This window comes from Myxocyprinus asiaticus, chromosome 17 (genome assembly GCF_019703515.2).
Source record: "Myxocyprinus asiaticus isolate MX2 ecotype Aquarium Trade chromosome 17, UBuf_Myxa_2, whole genome shotgun sequence".
Lineage (NCBI taxonomy): Eukaryota > Metazoa > Chordata > Actinopteri > Cypriniformes > Catostomidae > Myxocyprinus > Myxocyprinus asiaticus.
In genome coordinates, this window is record NC_059360.1 from 38,630,459 (window position 1) to 38,655,807 (window position 25,349).

The 25,349-nt window shown below is 41.7% G+C and overlaps 1 protein-coding gene across 8 annotated transcripts in view; it reads left to right on the forward strand.

Annotated features, from left to right (window-relative positions):
- The window catches only part of LOC127454684 (neurexin-3a), a 444,655-nt gene that overhangs the window by 296,905 nt on the left and 122,401 nt on the right, over positions 1-25,349 (forward strand). For all 8 annotated transcript variants that reach the window (XR_007899593.1, XM_051722045.1, XM_051722042.1 and 5 more), the window contains one exon: positions 19,881-20,062. Coding sequence is in view for 7 of the 8 variants with exons in the window: in XM_051722045.1 (XP_051578005.1) it covers positions 19,881-20,062 (182 nt within the window). In the remaining variant the exon portion in view is untranslated. The remainder of the gene's footprint in view (positions 1-19,880; positions 20,063-25,349) is intronic.

Sequence of the window (25,349 nt, forward strand, 5' to 3'; positions counted from 1 at the left end):
TTGCATGCATTATCATGCATTCAGTTTACCTTAAAATGTGAATTGCCCCGCATGCCAGTTCACTTTGCATTTAATTGACAAAAGCACTGATGCATCTCTCTCGTTAATTTTCATTTGTCTCTTAAATACACTGGATTTTGAGTATGAATATTGTTTTCGCAGTATTGCAGAGTATTAAAGCAAAAATATATTTCTAAACAATTTTAATAAAAGCTGAACCCTTTACAGTAACAGACAACTTAAAGGTACAGTAGTGTTAATTTTCTTTTCAGTATTTAAATGTTTTCTCTTATCCCAGCTTAATATGCATAGACAATTATATGTAAGCTATTCTCAGGCTTATTTCCTAGAAAAGTGTAAACAATGTTGCTCTGTAGGGCTTTCAAAACATTGCCCTTTTTGTTTGAGCATCATGACTAGCCTGACATTGCAAAATTAGCTCAAAATTGGCTTTCAGTTCTATTTGGTGACACTAGTGGTGCAGAAATGACACAGTCCACCTTTAATTTTTAAACATTTGTCTAAGATAGTATTACCACAAATTTTATTTTAAGGCACATTTAAGCATTTCCCAGCTCAGTGCTACATGTGAATCATCGTTAACAGGTCTACTCTAGAGACCTAATATACTTCATGTGTTGGCCTTTAATAAAGGGCACTGGTGATGAATACATGTGCATTGAGCATCTTTTTTTTTTTTTTTTTTTTTTTTTTCACTTGGCCCTCTTTTTTCTCCAGTTCAATGTACCACATTTGGTGATTAATCCATGAGTTGCACCAGTGTGATAGTGAGCATATTCACTGCCGCTCACCTATCATGGCCCAGGCCACATCCCAGTGTGCACGGCATGTTACAGCACCTGAGTGGAGCAGACACGACCAACCAGGTGTAAAATCAGCAAGGCAGACACTCGAATGCATGGTGACAGCTCTTCATGCTTGGCAGCCTTCATCTATCCCGCATTCGACTTACACCTCGTCTGCATCCTGCCCTCCCCAATTCCTCCCTCTTTCCCCAGCTCTTCATACTGGAGCCTCCTCCATTTATCTCTGTCCTGCAGGTCACACATACACAGTGGGCACTAATGAGTCTGTCCTGCTGTCCCTGTCACCCGCACTGATTGATTGATTTATTAACTTTACAGAAGAGATTCCTGGCCAAGCCCTGGAACAGTACAATACTGCTTTATGTCCTGAGAGCTTCATGCCGACAGTGAAAACGGAATGCAGTAGACCAGGAAAACACTTTGGGGCAAATTCTGTAAACAACAAACTTCTGCATTGGGTATCTCAGTGCAAAAACCTTCTCTATGTCTTGAGAGTTTTGAGCCAACAGTGAAAACTGAACACAGTAGACAATTAAATCACTTTGGGTGGAAATAACTTAACAGTGAACTTTTGCAAATGGTATCTCAGTGGAAAAATCTGCATCATATCCATTAACCACCCACAATCAAGATTAACCAGAAGCTAAATATGCTTAAAAATTGCTGCAACGTATTTAAGTTAAGTCATTAGCTGCATCCGAATATGCATACTTCCCTAATATATAGTATGCGAATGGAGTGGGGTGTCTGAATACCAGGATGACCCACAATTTCTGGCGAGATTCTAAAGTGTGCATGAACTGGACAACTTATGATCGCAAAATTCCCTGCAAGCTGAGGAGACATCACATTCCAAATGCTGAACTAAAAAAAAAAAATAAACACTGGGGAATTGTGGTTTGTGGCTACGTAATGCTTTTTTAACAAAACCAGAGTAGATTATTTTCACAGTTGTTGTGACTATGTCATGTATTTGGGTTAGTGGACAATGCCCAAATTACCAGATGAAGTATGTCTGGAATGCATCCATACTACTCACCTGCATACCTACAGAACATAATTTTTGGTTGTTGTACATCTCTGAGAGTATGCAATTCTGGATGCAGGGATTGACATTCTTTTCAGAGCAATCACACCTCTTTTCAATGTAAATTAGGCTTATTATATATTTACAAAACTCAGCACTATTAGCCTTCCGCAATTAACGTTGCGCTATTACATAATTTAGTTTAAAATTACGAACACAATTTCAGCATTTTAAAGAGCTGATTTCACTCAGAATCGACCAATAAGATCTGGAATTGCGGCAAGCAAATTGCATTCAGCACTTTTTGGGTGTGTTGGTGATGTCACCTGATTTGCATAATTCCTATAGTTAATCGGGTGCTAAAACAATGCAAACAGTGTATGCAAATAAACATCAATTTCAGTGACTCTCATTCTTAGTGAAGTCCCTCCTTTACTTTTTCTTTCTCTGAAAACTGTATGTACATTTAAATGCGTTTGTTTCTCTGTAGAGGTCTGTCCACCCACGGCAAAGAACTGTCTCCTGGTCTTTCAAGGTGTTGGTTTGTTCACAGGGCGCGTCCTGCTGTAAGTGTGTGTATATGTGTTTGGTTGAAAAATGTGTTCCCTGAAGAAAGTGCTGTGTTTGGGTAGACCGCATTTACCATCATCAGCTGCCAAGCCTTTGGCTATGTAATGTTTCATCCTTTTCTACTAAGTGCGTCTTCAAAGACAGTCGGGTTTAGCAGCTTGCAGGGAGGGAGAAAAGAGTGGAAAAAATAATGCGGTGATGGAAATGAAAAAAAGAACACACACACACACATAGGTGTTCACATCTTTCTGCAGCTGCTGGCATTGCGACAGTGAAGCTATTGTTGCTTATAAAGAGAGACTGAACAACAAAGAGAGTGCTATCAGGAGCTCCCACGTTCTGCCTTCGCTGGCCTGCTCTCTGCCTTATTCTGAGGCAGCTAATGCGATAAGAAGCACATGCTAAAGCGCGTGGCTAGCAGACTGGAGAAAAAAGACAGAAACAAAACAAAAAAAGAGTGGGAGATAGAAGGGGCGCTGTTAGAAAAGAGCATTTACGTCTTTGAACTCAACCTGCTTGAGGGGGCCTCCAGAGTCCAGGTTCCTTTGTACTTCCTGTATTAAACTGCACTCCGGATACCCGGAACACTGATGATAACCAGAGCATTAAGCTTTATTTTGATGCTTTCCGGAGATCTGTTGGTACTTTGTTTCGTTTTGTGCTTTTGTTCGTTTATGTTTGATTGAAGACAAGTTTGTTTGCTCTGCTTAAAGGGATAATTCACCCAAAAATTCTCTCATCATTTACTCACCTTCATGCCATCCTAGATTTCTTTCTTCTACAGAACACAAACAACGATTTGTAGAGGAATATCTCAGTTCTGTTGGTCCTGACAAAGCAAGTAAATGGTGACCAGACATGTGAAGCTCCAAAAATCACATTGAGGCCAAATTAAAGTAATTCAAGAGCATAGCCAAGCTGGCTGACCAAGGATCTCTTGTTGGTTAAAAAGCCAGGTGATGACACCAGCACACCATCACTGTAAAAGTGGTTATATGCAGTTGTTTCCCTAAGCTGGCCCTTAAATTTATTTATTTATTTTTGGTGTTACCTAATGTATTCAGGTTGATTTAATAATATTATATAATATTTTTAACTTGAATATAAACAGTCAATTGAAGCGCTTTTCCACTATCAGGCTGAATGGTTATGAGCATGGTTAGTAATGTTTTCAATAGCATTTCCACTTGAGCATGTTTCAGTACGGTACGATTACAAACCTTGCTGGTGGAACGGCTTAGTTATATGGTGACTCACGATTGGTCACTTGCCGATTCAGTCCATTCTAATTTTGATTTTGCTGCACCACAATGGAAAAAGAAACTGTAACCTTGTCAACAAGCCTGAATTGGTACAGAACGGCAAGGTTCAGCAATGGCAAATGTTCAGCCAGATGGTGGAAAATCACTTTTAGATGTTACCAGATAAATTCCTTTTTCATGCTATCTGATTTTTTTTTTTTTTACCGAGCAACATCTCGTAATTCGGGACCAACCTCCAAAACACAACAAATGTTGGTGACCAGCATTTCTGATTTTCATGCTACTGTATATGGTATACTTGAATCCATATGGGCTGTGCAGAAAACAGCTCAGTTTGTTTGTGTGTTTCTTTCAGAAGATGGTACGACTTGATTATTGAGAGTGTGTACCACTAGTAGCATGAATCATACATGTTGGCCAATTTCTGTCAGACTTGTACTTTCACAGTAAGGCTTTGCAGTGCTTATCTGTACTGTTGGAGCTGCACAAGATGATGTTTTGTGTGCTGGACGTCTGAGATAAAGATCATAAAACCTTAAAGATATGTGGTCTGCTTGAGAGAAGAGGTGTAAGGATTGGTAAGGCATTCATATCTCTACAGAGTCCAAAACACCCAAACAAGCATATATTTTACCAACTCATTGATATAGTAACTATGAGGACTGTTCAGAAGAATAGGAGACCCGAGATTATCTGATTAGGGTTCCCAAACCTTTTGAACACTGAATTCAAATGATACTTTCAGTTGTTCATGATTACTGTATAAGGGTATTTAAAAATCATTGGTAACACTTTACAATAAGTTTCATGGTGTTCCTCTGTTTTAAGTTTATTTTTGGGGAAAGGTTATTTGCAACTTCTTAAGAAAGTGTGAAGTGTCCTTACATTGTGATTAATGATGCAGTCCGAAACCATAGGAATGTGCAAGTTCAGTCAGTTCAGTGTGACATGGCAATAATAATGTCTCAACTTGCTTGAAAGGGTGATTTTAGTCTAAAACATAATTGTGAATTTAAGCTCATTGTCGTTCCTTCCTCTCCAAGCCTGTAGCCATGGATGTGCATTCTTGGGGGACACCTAGGCGTTAATCTCCAACATCAAGGCATTTATCTCCAAGCAAAGCCCCTCTGAGCATTTGCTTTGTGATTAACTGGCTAATATCTACATCAAAAAACTATGCTTTGTCTCGGTAAGGTCAGCTCTATGTTCTCACGAGTTTTAAAGCACAATGCTCTGATCAAAGCTAAACTTTGTGTGTTTTGGCCAAATTTAAGAAAATAAAAGAGGGACAGATGGAAACAGAGAGTTATGTTTAATTAGAGTCATAAATAGTGAATGGGAGGTGAACAATTCACATATAGTATACCCTCACCAAGACTGAAGGGATTCGCCCAAAGTCTGGCACTGATTGTAAAGTTCAAAAACTTCTCCCGTGATAACTAGCCTATATCATGTTCCCGCCATCCCGGTTCATACCGAAGAGCCTGTTGTCATGACAACAAGGTGGCAACACTCGTTCAATGGATCAGGGAGGGAGAATAACCAGAATTTATTGGACATTAAAGAGGAAGGCTTTGGAGAATATAACCATTAGGTGCAGGCAGTATGTGTCACAGAGTACAAAACAACCCATTAGCGGATGAGACAGCTGAACACATACCCCCTTGTGCTGTATTAAGTTATTTATGCTTTTGCAAATCCAATATACTCCACATAAACAAGACCAATATGAAAATTTAATGCAGGCTCGATATATATAGATTCTTTTTTTCCAGTGCCAAAGAGAAATAAAGAATAAAATATTTTTAACCTTTTACCAAGGCTGGCTTAATGCCACTTGCTAAAGTGTAGAACAAATTGGATAATTTGTCATAATATAACCTTAGGAAATCTCAGAGAGTGGGACTTTAAACACAAAAGTAGAAGTAATGGCCAATTATCCCAGTGAACAGTCAGTGTTGACAGCTGGGGAACACAGGAAATGGTTACAGTGAGAGTGCATGTGCTCATTGCAGTGGGTTTGCTGCATATATCTTTCCATTGTTGGCTGTGGCCTTTCAAGACCACATTTTGTTAACATGAAAAATTAGAACTTTCTATGCTTTACCACCCAGTCTAATTGCTCTTCTAATTAATTTCCCATGGCCACTGCAATTTAGTTACAGCAGTTCAGAGACACGCTCATGGGTGTCATGCACCTATTTTTAAACCTTCTTTGGCTGTTCAGTCATAAAAATGTTTTCCTCAATCTGAGTGGTACAAGACTAGGTGACTTTTCCTAGACTTGTCATTTGAATTAAAAAAATAAAATGTACTTGATTTGATGGGTCTAAATGGTTGTAAAAAAAAAAACACCTTTGCTGTTTGCGGTCAAAATTGACAGCCTATAGAAAATTATTGGGAGAGACCCTTACACAGAGATTTATTTATTTTTATTTTATTTATTTTTTATACAATCAGCAAATAAGTTTATGCACAGTACAAGCCAACTCTTATGATTTCTTATGATTTCACCATCTCATACTTTTGTTATAACTTGTACTTATACCGCAGGACTGGGACATTTTTGACAATGCAAGTGCACCATGAGTGTAGATACAGTAGGTAATGACAAATTTTTTTAAATCAAATGATCTGCGGGAGGTGTGACGCAGTTGTTCTGAACAAATTTTTATTTTGAATGGCTGACTTCTGCCACAGCATTTTAGATAAACACATTCTGTTTGTACCTACAATATTCGTACAACTTAAAAAAAAAATGTTTTTTTGATAATTACCAAGAGGTCATTTTAATCTGTAAAGCAGAAAGAGCATCTTTATTGTGCCCTTTCTCCTGCAAAAAAACCCAATGAAAGATCGTTTCCCCATTAATAACAGAATGCCAAATCAATACAGTGGCTATCGGTGAAAGGGAACTGTGTTTAAAGCCAAGTCATCAGTCATTCTCTCTGATTATGATGCCTCTCATTTGTCTTTCTCCATTGTTTGGCAATCACTTAGACGCTTGGAGATTATTCACTGTAGATGAGCACATTCTGCTTAAAGGATGCGTTCGATCCCTCTGAAAAGCCAGCCATGAAATGCAGCCTGACAAGAATTTGGCAGAAATGTTCAGAGTCATCTATGCAGTGATGTCATCATTCAGAGAGAAGCCTACTCAGTCCTACTCACATTCTCGCCATATGTGCTGAGACCTGGTTACTTTGAAATGTGTAACACGATTCCCCAGCCCACAGGACATTTGCACAATGGATGCTGTCTCGGCATGTGTTTGTCAGATGGAAGTAATTCATAAAGCTTGCCACTCAGCTACATTACGAATAACGTTTCCTAATCTCCATTTGCTAGCGAATAGTGAATCAATATGTTATGTGTTGTAATGATTATCCTTCCCGGCTTGTCGAGTTTGCATGTCTCTACTGAAACAAACGATGAGCAAACACATTGATTTTTTTCAGATGTCGTCATTTGTTGCAAGTTAAAAATTTGCTGACAGCTCAAATGCCATATGTTGGCCTCATTATTTTCTGGCTTTGCTAAATAACATTAACAAACAAATAACAATATTGCTAAATAATTGAAAAAGGTAAGTGCTCTGTGATTGGCACAATTCATGCACAATGTTAATTTACTTTGGAAAAAAACTCTTAATCTCCCAAAACAACTGTCTGTTTTTCCTTAATGAAGAGGAATGTCAGTAAACAGAGTTATGCAAAAACTCGTACATTTGGGTTGTGATATTAGAAAACTGCTATGGACGGCACATTTTCATATTTCATATTTTTTTTTTTTTTTTTTTTTTTTGCCATGTTGGAAACATCCGATAGTGTCATGTGCATTAACAGTTAAAGGTGTTCAGGAAACCTGCTTGAAAGCAATCAATTTTATTTTATGATGCTGAGGGCCCAGAAATTACACCTTAAAGTGTGCAATTGTACAAAAAAAATCACTGCTTTAAAATGTGTACAGAAGAGTTATGAACATCATTTTTACCATTTAAGATGTAATGAGATTTCAATTATGAACATTTTGTTAACTCTCCTACTCTCTTATATTATAAGGCAAACAAGACAGTTATTGAACAAAACAGTTATGTTTTCTAATTGTTTCTCATTTCTGTTGTTTTCCCTGATATTCATGATTTGCATTTGTATTTGTTCTCGTTGTGCAAATGGGACTTTTATCTTTTTTTCTTTCTGAGGTGTTTGGATGGCAGCACCATCTCACTCTTGAGTACTTGTCCTCACAGTAATGATTACCTCTATTGAATTTCTCTCTCTCTGGGGAAAGCCAAGGCCGCCAAGCAGTGTGGCCTCACCAACCTCACTTCATGATCGAATGAAAAAGACTTCTTTCAAGTAGGTAAACATGCTCGGAATAACTTTAGGCGTAATGGTTGTGGGATGATGGGGGACTTTTCAAGGGGGGTGGGGAGAAAAGAGATCTAGGGAAATGGCATCTCTGATATTCTCTCCATATAGTGCACAATGTGCAGTGAGATCTTTGATATTACTCTACCGTTAAATCTGCGACTTCTCTTTTCAGAAACCCATCTGTCTCCCTCCTCGATCACTGAAGCATTTACAGAAACACCTGTAGAGGAGCAGAACAGCCAACAGTATCATACTTGCACTCAAAAATGAAAGAATATGAATGCTGTTCATCTGGTTTCTTGAGTGGCCCATGGGCAGAAATGGGTTTATTCAACCCACAGGTCTTCTGTGGGATTCATGCTGTGATAGCGTGTGCATGACTCCTCATTTGCTAGTTAAATTAAAAACAAAATAAAACTAGCAAGCTGCAGAAGTGTTTGAATTTAGTGCACAAGGTGGGTAGCGGTATGGCAACAAAAATTACAGTACTGTGCACAAGATTTAGGCACTTGTGAAAAATGTTGCATAGTGAGGATTTCTTCAAAAATAATGCCATAAATAGTTTTCATTTGTCAGTTAACTTCATACAAAGTCCAGTAAACATTAAAAAAAAAAAAAACCTAAATCGATATTTGGTGTGACCACCTTTGCCTTCAAAACAGCACCAATTCTCCTAGGTACACCTAGACACAGTTTTTCTTGCAGATGGGATGTTCAAAGCTTCTTTGAGAATTTTCCACAGTTCCTCTGTCTATTTAGGCTGTCTCAGTTGCTTCTGTTTCTTCATGTAAACCCAGACTGACTTGATGTTCAGAGGGGGGCTTTGTGGGGGCCATGCATGCCATTTGTTGTAGGGCTCCCTGTTCTTCTATTCTATTCTATTTGCAAAAGGAATATTTGGGAGTCTAAAATGTATATTTCCTATTGACACACTAAAGCTGAAGATATCAATAACCATTCTATAACAAATGTTTTTGTAAAACATTGTATGTGCCTAAGAATTTTGCGCAGTACTGTTCGCAAAATATACTCAATATTGTTCAGCCTTTAGTCAATATATATCTTAATAATTATACATTTTCTCTGAAATGACTCAAACGTGATTTGTTTTTAATCAGTGGAACATCATTCCATCATTTCATCCAAACAGCCATTATAGCCAAATAGATTCAATATTTTAAAGGCATTGAATAAAAATCTAGTTAAAAATAATGAAGCATGTTTCCCACAGTTTGTCACTAAATAAACACAAGGGAGAATGAGATTAATATGCACTTTTATAAGCATATTTACACTTTGCATATAATGATACATAGTAGCTTAAAGGTGCAATCCAAAGGATGTGATGTTTATGCGCGCTCCCGAGAGCCTTGCCTCAGACAGTAACGGCTTCTCTTCCGCTATTCGACAGCGACAACAAACTGCAATACTAGGTAACATTATCTTAGATATGGAATCCAGCAAATGTACGGCTCCCAGCACAACACCGACTCCTACACAAACTCAGTAAGCCAAAAAAAACCAAAAACATTTATCTACTGAATCCAGTCTGGCTAAGCGTAAACGTGATCGTGGTTCCTGGAGGGAATCAAAACCGACCCTTAATTGGCATTCTTCTTATTGGACAGGTAAGCTTACATAACTGCAAAGCATATGAAATATAGTGCCATAAGGATTGATCTGTGTAATTTTAACTAAACTACAATAACACATGAAATGAATGCTAGACAATGTTCAGGATAATGCAAAAAGACCCATTCATTAGTGTAACGTAACTTGGTTATACAGAAAATATATACATTCTATTATTATAAAACAATAGCGCATTGATATATCAAAATGACAGTTGAGATGGAAACTGAACTGTGTCAACATATTTATAATGTACAGTCTATTTTATAAACAGCTACTGTAATCATCCACCAAATTTGGCTAACAGCTATTGATAAAGCTGGCTAGCTAGCTAACGCCAACATAGGCTATCGTATAAATGCAGTCAATGTATCATGCAAAGAAAAGTGATTACTTCAAACTACAGTCTCGCATAGTCAGACCTATATCCACACTTTGTTTTAGCCCTGTTCCAGCACTGGAGAGTCAAATATAATATGCAGTCTCAAAGTTTGTAGTAAAACAATCATAACTGTGTAATTTTAATTATGCTACCTCATCTGTCAGCATGATGCCGGTGAATCACGTTGTCTCTTTGTACGTTACGTCATTGTTTTGGTCGATGCTCGCATCCTTATGGAGTGTGTGCACGAGCGCGAGCACGAGCAACAGGAAGCTGGCTGCAGTTCACTTAAAGGCCACAGGTGTCATTAATAACAAGGGTTTCTGAATCTTACATACTGCACCTTTAATAAAATGCATTATATACCTTCATATATTTTTACTAAAAAACTACTTATTTTTTTGGACCCAGCTGAATATTGCAGAATACTAAATTATTACTGTGGGACCTATTCAAGTGTGGTATTATAATATAATACTGAATTATCATTATTATTTTAAGGATTAGATTTGTTTTAAATAAAAGTAATATGTGTATTACCTCACCATATCTTCTTTACCTCACCTTCCTCTGGAGCTTTTATTTTGACACTGAAAATGCTGTATGCATTTGATGTTCTACATCTGGTGAAATGCTGTCATCTCCTCCTTTTCTATTATACTGTGCCGCTTTTGTAGATTTGTATAATAACTTGCAGTAGTTCCTAATGTTTGGAATTGCACAAATGCTTGAACCTGCAGTACTTTTCTTTCACAATGCATGTGAACCGTTGTAAAAGCACATAAAACATGACGAGCCCATGACCCCCGCGCATGCACAGGAAAGTGCATCACCCGTTTATTCTGATGCACTCTAGGACTGCAACTAACGATTATTTTGATAATCGACTAATCTAATGATTAATAGAACGATTATTCAACTATTCGGTCAATTATTGCAATGATCATTAGCTCTTAACCAACTATTAAGCTCTTAATCGACTATTCAGCTTGTGCCTAGACTTAAAAGGTTGTAATAAATGTGCTTACTAACAATAAAGAGGACAAAATCATCTTTTAAAAATATCTCTAAATGACATTCACTGAATTACAAAGTTTCAAAAAAAAAAAAAATCACTACAAATAAATCCTATTGTAATCAACATTTTTGTCTTGTTTTCCATTTAAAATATCTAAAACTCCTTAAAACAAGATACATTGAGAAGCAACATAATAGATATTTAGACTTGCTTTCAGAGAATGTATCTTGAATATAAGTGTATTTTTTCACTTGTTCATATTTCTGCCAGTGCAGGAAAGAAAAAAAAAAAATATACTCATATACAAGATCTATTCTCTAAAAGCAAGTCTAAATATCTTATATGTTGCTTCTCTAAATGTATTTTGTTTTAAGTAGGTTATTTTTAGTTATTTTAAAATATTTAAATATGAAATATTGTATCCAACATTCTCCAATAACAATTTTTTTCTTCTGCAGTATAGCTCCTAATGTAAATGTACATTGTTTTAAAGGAGTTTTAGATATTATTTTTTGAAAACAAGCCAAAAAAGACTAATCAAAAATGTAATTTGTTGCAGTGTATAATGGACTAAGACTACACTCTCTCACCTTTATGGTCACTTAGATCCATCTTTAACTCACAAAAACAAACACTCTTTTCTTAATAGAGCTGCCTATCGTAAATTTTCTTCATAATAAGATACACACCGTGGCACATAGGCTACAGTATATGATTCAATACGTTGCAAGCCATCATGTTATAATCTAGCTGCAGCAAACACGCACAAGGGATGAGCGTCCTCACGCCAGAGTGTGCCTCAGCCGGGTGCAGTTTCAATCTCTCCCCCTTCACGCGACTCATAGACGCGGCGCTGACCGCACAGAGAAATGCCATTTTCGGAGTTCGTTTATAACCCACTTCCTTATTAACTTTAATAAAGGATGCATTAAAGATATAATGCCAGACTGTTTGCTTTTTAGACACTCTGACATGCAAGTTTTGCTTAAGTGGAATGCCAGATCCGGCTCTGCTTTATTTCATGATGACAGTGCTTCTGTATTTACTTATTTTGTATTTTTGCATTATAATTCCCTTATATTTTTCGATCTACACTACCGGTCAAATGTTTTGAAACACTTGACTGAAATGTTTCTCGTGATCTTAAAAATCTTTTGATCCGAAGGTGTATGCTTAAATGTTTGAAATTAGTTTTGTAGACAAAAATATAATTGTGCCACCATATTAATTTATTTCATTATAGAACTAAAATTTAATTTAAAAAAAAAATAAAAAAATGTTTTAATTGATGACTTGGACCAAATAATAAAGAAAAGCAGCCAATAAGTGCCCAAAATAGATGGGAACTCCTTCAATACTGTTTAAAAAGCATCCCAGGGTGATACCTCAAGAAGTTGGTTGAGAAAATGTCAAGAGTACATGTCTGCAAATTCTAGGCAAAGGGTGACTACTTTGAAGATGCAAAAATATAACACAGTTTTGAATTATTTTGGATTTTGTTTAGTCACAACATAATTACCATAGTTCCATTTATGTTATTCCATAGTTTTGATGAGTTTACTATTATTCTAAAATGTGAAGAAAAAAAAATTATAATAAAGAATGAGTAAGTGTTTCAAAACTTTTGACCGGTAGTGTACATCACATGAAGCTGTTTGGAAAGTTTAGAGTGCATCTGGACTGTGAGCTGTGTTTTCTTCAGTGCTGCTCATGTGTCATCATTAGTTTCTGATCTGATATATGATCTCATGTTGCCTTAAATGAGATCAAATGGCTATTCGACAACAAAAATTTTTGTCGTCAATTTTTTATTGTCGACGTTGTCGATAACGTCAACTAATCGTTTCAGCCCTAATGCACACACAGACTATGTTTATCTGTCTTTTATCACAACCTTTTGTATTTTGATAATCAAAAATGATGATTGTAAAGGGGGTACAAGGGAAAGGAGGAGGCGAGAACCGGCTTAACAATATAAATAATACAGCTGAAATATAAATATTTAATTAAATAAAAAGACACACAAACACATACAGGGCAGCTGCCCATAATTCTCTCTCTCTCGAGCTGCCGTCTTCGGTCGCCTTTATCCCTCGCTCGCCTCATCAGGCTGATTGGGGTCCAGGCATCCGTCATTCCGCCCGGCCCCGCCCTCCTCTGTGCTACACTCCTCCCTGCATTGCCTCAGGCCGGGGAGCCCCCAGCATGACATACATCCCCCCCCCTCCTCTCCGGGATGGGGGGCGTGCCTTGCGCCCCACCTGCCGGCAGGTCATTTCCGCCTTCCTCGACCTGGGAGGAGACAGGAGGGGAAAACAAAACAAAAAACAAAAAAAAGGCAAGAGAAAGGCCAACACAGAGTGACAGCACAAGAGAGAGAGGAGAAAGAGAAAAAGCTCACTCACCAGTTCTCTGATGCGCCGTCACGTGGTCCCCGATCACTCCTCCACCCTCTCAGGCGGACGACAGCCGCTCCTCCCCGGGCGGACCGGAGTCAAACCTCCGACCCCCAGTGGACAGAACGCCCCAACACTTTTCTGGTGGCGCGTGGGGACACTCCTCCCTTGGCAGCGACTCCATCGCTCCAGGTGGTCGGAGAGTCCCGTTCCTCCTCGCCTCGTGGACGGTGGCCGTTCCCCGCGTCGGGCTACTCCGTCCCCTGGCGGATGGCAGCGGCACTCCCCTGGGTGGACGGCAGTGTCGAGGACTCTACAACGGGCATCCCTCCTCCCTCCCGGGTTTCGGCACCACTGTAAAAGGGGTACAAGGGAAAGGAGGAAGCGAGAACCGGCTTTACAATATAAATAATATTTAATTAAATAAAAAGACACACAAACACATACAGTGCAGCTGCCCATAATTCTCTCTCTCTCGAGCTGCCGTCTTCGGTTGCCTTTATCCCTCGCTCGCCTCATCAGGCTGATTGGGGTCCGGGCGTCCATCATTCTGCCCGGCCCTGTCCTCCTCCGCGCTACAACAATATCAATATTTTGAAGTTATTTTGATTAATTGTGCAGCCCACAAGGATTGTAAAATTAGTCTACTGATGTGCTCTTTATGAAAGTTAATGGCCAAATAAAAAGCACATTACAATACAATTTATTCACTTTATGCACCAGAGAAACAAGCGCACAGCCATTTTGAAAATTCTCTCTCTGATCTTCCTGTCAAGTGGTTGCTTTATAGAAATCTGTGGTATTTATGTCAAAGTGTAATTAGTAAGCGAAGTGGATTTACAGGTTATAGAGTTGCCAAAAGTCATCATGAGTATCACAGAAGTGCGGAGCACTGAAAAGGAGTGGAATAAGGTCAGCAAAATCATTGCGATTATATCATGAATATTCAATATATCACCCAGCCCTGTAGCACGAGGTATGTCTCTTACCTTGTTACCTTTAGTCATTGTAATCAAATCAGAAATCTGTAAACTGTGAGTCTAGAACTTATAGCGTCTCATATCTAAGCTTCTGACAATACTTCTGGAACCTAATTTAAGTCTCAACACAGTTTTTTCCTAATCGCCCCCTTATCTAAGCAGCTCAGAACCAATTGCTGAGCTGATAGACTTTAAAACGCCAGACACTCCCTGCAAAGAGCAGTTCTGTACTGTTGACTTTAGAGATCATTCTATAACAGTAGCTGACTGCTTAAAATACTCTATTTCAAGGTATTACATCCATGTGTGTTTACGGGCAAGCAATCTTTGCAATCCATAGTGTCGGGCTGAAAAGAAGAACCTGAAATGTGAGTGATCAAATTTTTTTTTTTTTTTTTTGCTGTTTGAACTTTCTCATCTTACATGGGGGAACGAAGCTCGACAGCGTCATTTTCACCCTTTTGGAATTTCAAATGGGCAGATGTGGATGAATCTCATATTCAGTGAAGGCATTTCATTTTCACTTACATTATGATCATATACAGTAGATGATCATGCACCAGGTCTTTGAACTTCTGTCTTTCGCAGTGCTTTTTCCCCAAAAGCCTTGCATGCTGACACATTGAAGCACCATTCTTTTGTCTGCCTTGCTTCTGTCCTGGTAATGGTCTTGTTGCAGTTTTAATGTGGCAGGAGAAGGCTGTGCTCTTCAGTATTTTACACACAACTAGTGAACTCTTCATCGTGCCTTATCTCTTTAACCAGCATGTTTCAAAGGGGTGTGCCCTTGTTCGCAATTGTCCTTTAGAATTAATTATAGGATATTAAAGTTGAGATGAGATTAGGCTGTTTTCTTTGGTCGTAGTTTGATGTGCAATTACACAACATTGTCATATCCAAGTAATGCATGCATTAATACTATAAAAGTAGCACACTGCAATGTAAGTAAATGTGGTAAAAGTTCAGAGGGTTTTTATTTACATTCTTTAATGTCATTACTAGGGTTTCATTATGTGTTATTCACCAACGCTGTGCACTCTCAGTGAATTCTCAGGTCAGTGGAAGGCTCTCCATTACAGGTAGAAAACCTTCCATTTGAAGACAGAGTGAAACTCTTTCAAGAATGTGACAAGCTCTTTAACTGTCTTCTTGAAGGAGGAAGCGGGAGCCAGGTAAACAATACACGTAGTGTTTTATTTTACACACGCAAAGATCTGCTTTTCAGCATAACGTTGCACACACACACAGTCAGCTTCATGCGTCTCTCTCCCTCCTCCAGCGGTCTGGATTGCCTCTTTTATCCCTTTCCAGCTCTCACTGCAACACAGAACAGCTGTTAGAGATAATTTCCCACAGGTCTCAATCCTTACTGTTCTTCCTCTCCCGGCCTCGCTCTCCACAGATGTCACTCGGCCACGCCCACATCACCACAAAAAGATACCACCCTTTTGCTTAATGGTAAATTTTAAAGAAGGCAACCATTAGCTTAAAACCCAAAAACAGAATCCTGAGTGTCTCAATAGGCCCTTTCGTCCTTTTTTCGGTTTGTGGCATGCTGTCCTCATTTGAATGCTTATCAGGTTAAGATTCACATTAGCTGGGTTGTTTGAAGCTGGCAGCTAATTTCAAGCAGGCATAGCTTTTGAGTAAAACACTGACACTACTTCCTTTTTACGAAAATGTTCCGCTGCATTTGCCTTTTATGCCTTAATCTGAGATGCATCACAGAAAATATCGGTGCGCTCATCAAAATGCAGAAAGGAATGGCATACTTAGGCTTCTTAATTGTTTTAAAAGCCTCACAGTCATTACGTCTGACATAACAGCGTAAGTCTAGATCACCTCCACGTCATTCAAATAATGGCTAATAACTTTAAAGTGCTGTGACGAGGAGGACGCCGGCCCTGAATCGGGCTAATCAGCTGGGAGGGGGCAAAAGACGAGCCAGAGGCACCAGTTCGAGGGAGAGAGAGACACATGCGGCCACTGTGTGTGTGTGTCTATGTGTTTGTGTTTAAGTTGATCTGAGTTCATTTATGTTATTAAAACTTACATTGACTGTTCAGCCGGTTCCCGCCTCCTCCTTGCACACCTTACCCCGTTACAAGTGCTTTCAGAGTAAAAATGCAATACCAACAGAATTCATGCCCCTGATTATGATATTAAATGTATTACCTATATATAATTTTTATTCAAACACAGATGTGTTCAAGTGCAAATTAAATTCAGTTCTCTCTTGTCTGTGAGCACAAGAAACACTGTATCTATGGACAGCTACGAGTCTAGCACAGATTGAGCCATACAAGTGGTAACAAATCCCCAGCTGTGACTTTCCATTCTGAATTGATGTGATCTGTCCGGAGTAAATGATAAATGCGTCCTTGCACATTCTTTTTATGATGACAACATCCCTGCATCCAAATATGTGTATTTACCTACTATAGGATGAGACGGGTCACTGTTAGACTTATGCATGGGAAATATCGTAACGCTGAATATGGCAGCTGTGTAAATAGAATTCCCGCCCAACAGTTAAAAGAGCCAATCACCTTTGGATTGCATCATCCCCTGTACATTTTCGTAGAAAATGCACATGCACATTAGCTAGACTAGCCTGAAATGACACCATTAGATTTTATTGCCCAGCTGAATTTTTATTTGATCCTAATCTTGAGCAACTGTTTTGGAGGCTTCATTCTATCCCCATTCAAGTAGAAAGGAGCTGTACTTGTATCCCATTTGTATCCAGTAGAGAGACAGAAAATAGCTGCCTGGAAGTGTTACAAACATGGCTGCCAATTTACCTGACTTGCCTTGAAGGGACTTTGACCTTATGTACAACAGTGGTGTAGTGCAGTGATGTACATTCTGAGGTGTGAAACCAGTAGACACTTTGACTGCACATGGTATTAGTATGCGTTTTGGTCAGTGCACAATATAGGTGTAAACTGGGTCCAAAACATTTGTAATCAGATCACGAAAACCACATACAGTACAAAGGTAGTAAAACGCAATTGACCACATTATATTTGAGGTTTAAATGCTAATTTGTTCTGATGCATCCAAGAAAGCATCGAAGCACCACCTGTCAATCAACCGCTGCGAGACAAGAGTTTAAACTTTGCCGGTTATATGTGGCTTTAAAAGGAAATAACTGTCCGATAGGAAAATTTGAAAAAGTGCTTACATAAACTTGCAAGAGGACTTCACGTATCTTCTTCAGTGTGTTTTATATCAACATGCCGTGACACAGATGATAAGCACACACATCTGAAGCTTATTTAATTCAGGTACTCCACTAAAATAACTTTGAATTCTGCTCAAAATGATGCATTTGTGCTTAGATTAACTTTCAACTGTATCTGGAAGAAACAGTACGCCGTTTATTTCTGTGCTTTCTTTGTATTTGATGACTTTATTGAGATTTATTATCATGCAGTGACACTGACTTAGTGACTGATTTTTATCATCATACAATCAGAGACCTTCTCCTCGAAATCCAAACACAAGTGTTCACAGAGGACGTATTTGAGCGACCGTGTGTAAATAGTGATGTGTTTCACCTGAACACATGTGATCGCATCAAATGAAACGCACCAGGTTTAAACGGGGTATTTGCTATCCCATAAAGACACAGGAACTAAGAAGCCATCAGATTCAAAATGTTGAAAAAATAAAAATGGCAAAGAATGTTGAGTCAGGCAGATCTTTTAAAGTGTAAGTTGTTCTTTGCGGTTAAATTCTATTTCAGAAGTCCTTTTCATACTACAAACCTGCATATACCGAAAGAACGTACTTTGTTAACGGTCGTGAAGTAAGTTCTTCATCAAATTACAAACTGTTAAAATACATGACCATAGCCCATAGCTTCATCCTTGATGCTTCTGATGGCGGCATCTTGCATATACAACAAGCTAATGCAATTTCAAAGCTGTCATGAGAAAGTATCACAGAGGTCAAAAACTCAAATTGAGAATTAGAGCCGTAAAGGAACAAAAAGAGGCAATACGTCTGATTTAGGTGAAGATGAGGGAAAGCTATATTGTGAGAGTGCATGATCCGCTCCAGGGCCAGATGTTCCACTTGAGAAGCCCCTTGAGTGGAGGGCAGTCCTGCCAGCTGTCCTCATTCCTACCACGCTTGCAGCCATTTGTTGGTGGATGGTTGAGCAGAGCTCAACATGATAAAAAATCAACAAAATAGCTGTGCGCTGCCTACCCATGATCCCGGAGTTGAAACTGTTGTCCAAAACATATAGTCCCATGAATTTTCAGTTTACCCAACAATGCTTTTGTTTACTGAGACACCAGGTCCAAGTTTTGGTATTCTGTTATTTCAAATCCAAAAGATTCCAGGTGAAACATTCACATTTGATTTTTTCCTCATAAAATGCACAATAATAGAAGAATTCATTCATCAAAAGCCCTGCTTTTATTCCCTGGAAAGAGTTATATTTAACTGGGATAGGTCACAGCATTTCCCAGGAGGCTCTGCTGAGAATATGAGCCCGAAAGAATTATGACTTTTCTGACCCAGGTGTGGGCATTATTCATGCTTAAGATCCGATCACTAGTGGTATGAGATCGCGGGTAAGGAGAACCGCTGGCAACTTAAAAATGTCAGAACTGTCCTCAAAGTCATTGGCCTAGTTGTGGAAACTTGAAGAGGACATTTTAATGGCATGTAATTGTTTCTTGTAACTATCATCTTGAGGTTACATAATATGTAACTTTAAGTCATTTCTAGAGTACATGTGGAGGTGATACAATGATTTGTGATGTTTTATTTTGGTTTTATCCTGTTGTTATTGCACTGTACTATTTGAACTATGTTTGTTTTCCTACAAGCATCGCATTGATTGTGTAAAGCAGTTGGATTCACTTTTAAAGGGGTAGTTCACCCACAACAAAGATTCTTACATCCATTACTTACCCACTTACCTATACCAAAACCATATAACATTGTTCTTCCATGGAATACAAAAGTAGATGTTAGGCAGAATGTTAACTCAGTCAACATTAACTTTCACTGTATGGTAAAAATATATGTGGTTGAACATTATGCCTAACATCTCCTTTTTGTGTTCTGATAGTGTTTCACTGAAGAAAGCAAGACAAACAGGTTTGAAACAACACGAGGGTGATTAAAATATGGCAGAATTTTGGGTGAACTTTCCCATTACACGATATATACATTTAAATGGTTGCAAGATTTTCTCTAAATATTAAGCATTAATTAAAAACTCCCTGTTTTTTTTTTTTTTTTTTTTGTTAAATGTTGGGCCTTGAGTTAATTTTACAAGGTTGTTCTGCAGAACTGCTCACACAATTAGTTACTCACAGTTTACATAGGTTCAGAGTCAAGCCCTCATTAGTGCAAACTACATTTTTCATTCTCTTGATCATTTTCACAGCTGGAACAACGTATATCTTTGGGAAAGGAGGAGGTCTCATAACCTTTAACTGGCCGGCCAATGAGCGCCCTAGCACCCGTACGGACAGGCTGACCGTGGGCTTCAGCACCTCGCTTAAGGATGGCATCCTGATCCGCATCGACAGCGCCCCCGGTCTGGGAGACTACCTCATGCTCCACATTGTAAGTCAGAGCTACTTCTCATTTCCAACATTAACCCTGATCCAGTCCAAATCTGTGGTTCTCTCTTGGGCCTGCACAGTATTTCTCTAGAAATATGAAAACTAAAGTATGACAACAACAACAACAACAAAAAACAATTTAAAAGTGATTGGTTGATCCAATGTACTGCTCTGCTTTGAGTTGCACAGCTTCACCTTTCCATTAATATGTATTTTAAAGTGTCAGTACCAATAAGAAGTTTGTTCCTCCACTGCAACATTATAAAACACTGTTCCTCAGATCAGCCCGTAGTGAATTACATCATAATTGGCTTAAGCTGGCAGAGCTACACCTAGCACGCTTTTCAGTTTTATTTTAATTTTATTTTAAAATGTTGTTTTATTTGGCTGGAAATGGTTATAATGTATAAATAATTCTGCGGTCATATAACATATTAAAACATGACTAAAATTTCTTTAGTTATTTACCTACTTTTCTCAAGGACAAAAAAATTCATTTTCAGACATTGCCAGCTGGGGGTCATAAATTAATAGTGAGGTTAGGTTTTTAAATGATCTAATGAGTGTTTCTATTTTTATTTGTACTTGTGGTCAGAGTTACAAATCAATTTTGAATCAGTTATGTTCACCAATTTAATGTCATTGGAAAACAAACTTTATTAAAATTAAAGGATTTTTAGTGGTTTTTAATTTGAGGATTTTTAAAAAATAAAAATTCAGGGAGAATTGTTAGCCATAGTCACTTTCATTGCATTTTTTTTTTTTTTTCATACAATGAAAGTGAATGGTGACTGAGACTAACACTCTGCCTAAAATCTCCTTTTGTGTTCCACGGAAAAAGAAAGTCACGAGGGTGAGTAAATTATGACAGATTTGTTTTTAATTTTGGGTATGCTTTTAATTATTTGTGCATGTTTGATGTCCTAATTTTACTGGTTCAAACATACATTCAAATATACAGAGTTCCCTATCTGTCACTCACTCGACGTTGGTGTCGATGTAGTGACACTAGGGGTCACTCTTGTGAGCCCGAGACACCTCTGGTCTTTGATAAAAGGCCAATGAAAATTGGCGAGTGGTATTTGCATGCCACTCCCCCGGACATACGGGTATAAAAGGAGCTGGTATGCAACCACTCATTCAGATTTTCTCTTCGGAGCCGAACGGTCATGCTCACTGAGCTGAATATTACTGTTCATTCACCTCTGCTGGATCTGACGGTGCATTTCAGCGGCTTCTCCCCCCTCTGCACTGGTGCACTGCAGAGAACGCCCCTGGGCGCTTCGGCAGAAAAACTAGAGAGTATATTTTCTGAAAGAGCATTTTTCCCCTCTAAAAGAGTATATATTTCTCTAAAAGAGCGCACACATGGAACGTCTTTTTAAAGACGCGTCTTTTTAAAGATGCTCTTCCGATTGTGTTATTCCTGGTTGCGCTCATTATCTCTCGCCTTCTGACGGTCACAATCACTGTCTTTCGTGTCTGGGCACTGCTCACGCGGAGGCAGCGTTCGTGGATGGTCATGTTCTCATTGCAAGAATATGTCTATGGCAACGTTGCGGTCGCGGCTCGCCTTCGTAAGAAAGCGAGCCACCCCAGAGGCTCCCGCCTCGGCCCTTTTACCCACGGGTATGAGGCCAGCGCGGCTAGCACTGGGGGCGATTTGGGGACCCCAATGGGACCGCCTCCGCCGGGTATCCCCCCGCGGACCTCCCATTCCCCAGCACACTCGTCTGCCCCAATCGGGCTTCCGGGTGAGTCCGCCGGCTCGTCTCACGCAAGTTTGACCTCTTATTCGGAGCCCGCGAAAGTGATGAACTCTCGAGCGCAGCATCGGAGAGCAGGCTCGTCCAGTTGGAAGCCTCAGCTGGGCTCCTCCCTTCGGGGTCGATTGCCCAGTCACAGGCTGACGCGGAGATGACGACATGCTTTCCCGGGCAGCCGCGAGCATCGGCTAGAGTGGAACTCACTGCTCTTCCCTGAACCCTAGCGGCTCGGTGATTGGTTCCTGGGCTCGCAGCACCGCTCAAAGCCACGCCCCACCCCTGTTCCTTTCTTCCCGGAAGTGCATGAAGAGCTGACAAGGTTGCGGGAAGCACTATTTACTGCCCGGTCCCGATCTTTTCAGCTTCCCCGCCCTCACTACCCTCGATGGTGGGGCGGCCAAGGGCTATTTGGTAACCCCCCAGTGGATAAAGGCGCTCATGGTGCACCTATGCCCGCAGAGCGCCGCCACCTGGCGTGGGTGCGCAAAGCCCCCATCCAAGGCCTGTAGGTTTACGTCGTCTCTGACGGCCAAGGCCTACGGTGCCGCTGGACAAGCCGCCTCCGCCCTGCCCCCCATGGCTCTCCTGCAAGTCCACCAAGGCGCTAAAGGAACTGCACGAGGGTAGTTCCGCCCTGGGATTGATGCAGGAACTGTGCTCGGCGACCGACCTCGCTCTCCGAGCGTCGGAGGTCACGGCGCGGTCTCTCGGGCGGACGATGGCCACACTAGTGGTCCAGGAGCGCCACCTTTGACTCAACCTGGTCGAGATGGGTGAGGCCGACAGGACACGATTCCTTGCTGCCCCCATTTCCCAGGTGGGCCTATTCGGCGACACCGTCGAGGACTTTGCCCAGCAGTTTTCGATGGTAGAGCAGTAGATGGATGCTAGCCGGCATATCCTGCCCCAGCGCGGCTCAAGATCCCGCACCCCATCTACTCATCGCCAAGGGTGTCCCCCTGCGGTGACTGCACCGACTCCGCCGCAGCCTGCCCCTTCGGCCTGGCCCTGGCGTGGAGCCTACCGCAGGAAGCAGACGCCACCCGACTCGCGGCCAGCCAGAACCCGTGAAAGACTTCAAAGCGCCCTTGAGATGGGCGACCCAGGGACAACGAAACCCGCTGCTCTGGAGCTGGTAAGCAGATCTCCATCTTTTGTTACCTTTTGCATTTAATTGCGCTGCATGCCCAAGTGGCTGCAGTACTCAAGAGCTCAGCAAGAGCAGTTCCTTGTTCCCTGGTTCACGTATCCGGTGTGTACGGCCGTCATCACGACCACCGTCCACCACTCTATTTGGCATGTCTGGTGCTCCAGCGGCGGTCTCCCGCCCCAAGCGCCCAGCTGTGGCACAAATCCACTCCCGATGTGGCAGTCTCCACGGGTCACGAGGACAGGCCTCTTCCTCCCCCGTCCCAGGCTGTTCCGGGGGTGGTCACAAGGAGCCAAGTAAGTGCTTCGATGTCCTTAGACTCAGCACGGCCACGACGTGGTGTGGCACCTCGAGCTCCACCCCGCCGCGAGGCCCCACCTGCCGGTACGTCCGATGACGTTGTCCCTTTGCTCCCCCTTGCGCGGAACTTGGACACATGGCTTGCACTTTCCAATCCATCGCGAGGGCTGGTCCGGACCGTCCGACTCGGCTGTGTGATTCACTTCGCCGGGCATCCGCCCAGGTTCAGCGGTGTCCACTTCACCTTGATGAAAGAAGAAAATGCTGCTACCTTGTGCGGAGATCGCTACCCTCCTACAGATTGGCGCGATAGAACCTGCCCCTCCAGCCGAGATGAAGAAGGGGTTTTGCAGCCCCTACTTCATCGTATTGAAAAAAGGCGGTGGGTTGAGGCCAATCTTGGACCTGTGAATTCTGAACTAGGCTTTACACAGACTCCCGTTCAAGATGCTGACGCAAAAACGCATTCTGGTGAGCGTCCGGCATCAAGATTGGTTCGTGGCGGTAGACCTGAAGGATGTGTACTTCGACACCTCTATCCTTCCTCGACACAGACCCTACCTGCGGTTCGCGTTCGAGGGTCAGGCGAATCAGTACAAAGTCCTCCCTTTCGGCCTGTCCCTGTCTCCTCGCGTCTTTACGAAGAGGCTGCCCTTGCCCCGTTAAGGGAGGTGGGCATTCGTGTTCTCAACTATCTCGACGACTGGCTAATCCTAGCTCACTCTCGAGACATGTTGTGTGCACACAGGGACCTGGTGCTCTCACACCTCAGCCAACTAGGGCTTCGGGTCAACTGGGAAAAGAGCAAGCTCCTCCCGGTTCAGAGCATCTCTTTTCTCGGTTCGGAGTTGGACTTAGTCTCCTTGACGGCACGCCTTACGAACGAGCATGCCCAGTCGGTGCTGGCCTGTTTGAAGGCATTCAAACAGGGAACAGCATTTCCACTGAAACTTTTTCAGAGGCTCCTGGGGCATATGGTATCCTCGGCGGTGGCCACCCCGCTCGGGTTGATGCATATGAGGCTGCTCCAGCACTGGCTCCAGACTCGAGTCCCGAGATGGCCATGGTGCCATGGGACACACCGCATGGCCATTACGCCGGTCTGTCACCATCTTTTCAGCCCTTGGACCGACCTCTCATTCCTACAGGCAGGTGTTCCTTTAGAACTGGTCCCCAGGTGCGTCGTGGTCATGACAGATGCCTCCAAAATGGGCTGGGGCGCTGTTTGCAATGGGCACGCAGCCGCCGGCCTCTGGACGGGTCCGCAACTGCATTGGCACATCAACTGCCTCGAGTTGTTGGCAATTCTTCTTGCCCTGCGGAGGTTTTGGCCATTGATCCAGGGCAAGCACGTGTTAGTTCAGACAGACAACACGACAACGGTAGCGTATGTCAACCACCAAGGTGGTTTGCGCTCTCGTTGTATGTCACAACTCGCCTGCCGTCTCCTCCTCTGGAGTCAGCAGCACTTCAAGTCGCTGCAAGCCACTCACATCCCGGGCAACCTCAACACTACAGCGGATGCGCTGTCACGACAGGTTACCCTCAGGGGAGAGTGGAGACTCCACCTTCAGGTGGTCCAGCTGATTTGGAATTGATTCGACAGGCACAGGTGCACCTGTTCACCTCCCAAGAATCCTCCCCACTGCCCGCTCTGGTACGCCCTGACCGAGGGCCCCCCTCGGCATAGATGCGCTGGCACACAGCTGACCCCCTGGCATTCGCAAATATGCATTTCCCCCAGTGAGCCTGCTTGCACACACCCTGTGCAAGGTCAGGGAGGACGAGGAGCAGGTCGTCCTGGTAGCACCCTACTGGCCCGCCCAGACGTGGTGCTTGGACCTCACGCTCCTCGCGACAGCTCCCCCCTGGTGAATTCCCCTGAGGAAGGACCTTCTTTCTCAGGGAAGGGGCACCATCTGGCACCCGCACCCAGACCTCTGGAATCTCCATGTCTGGCCCCTGGATGGGACGTGGAAGACCTAAGCTGTCTCCCACCTGCGGTGGTAGACACGATCACTCAGGCTAGGGCCCCCTCTACGAGGTGCCTGTATGCCTTTAAGTGGCGTCTG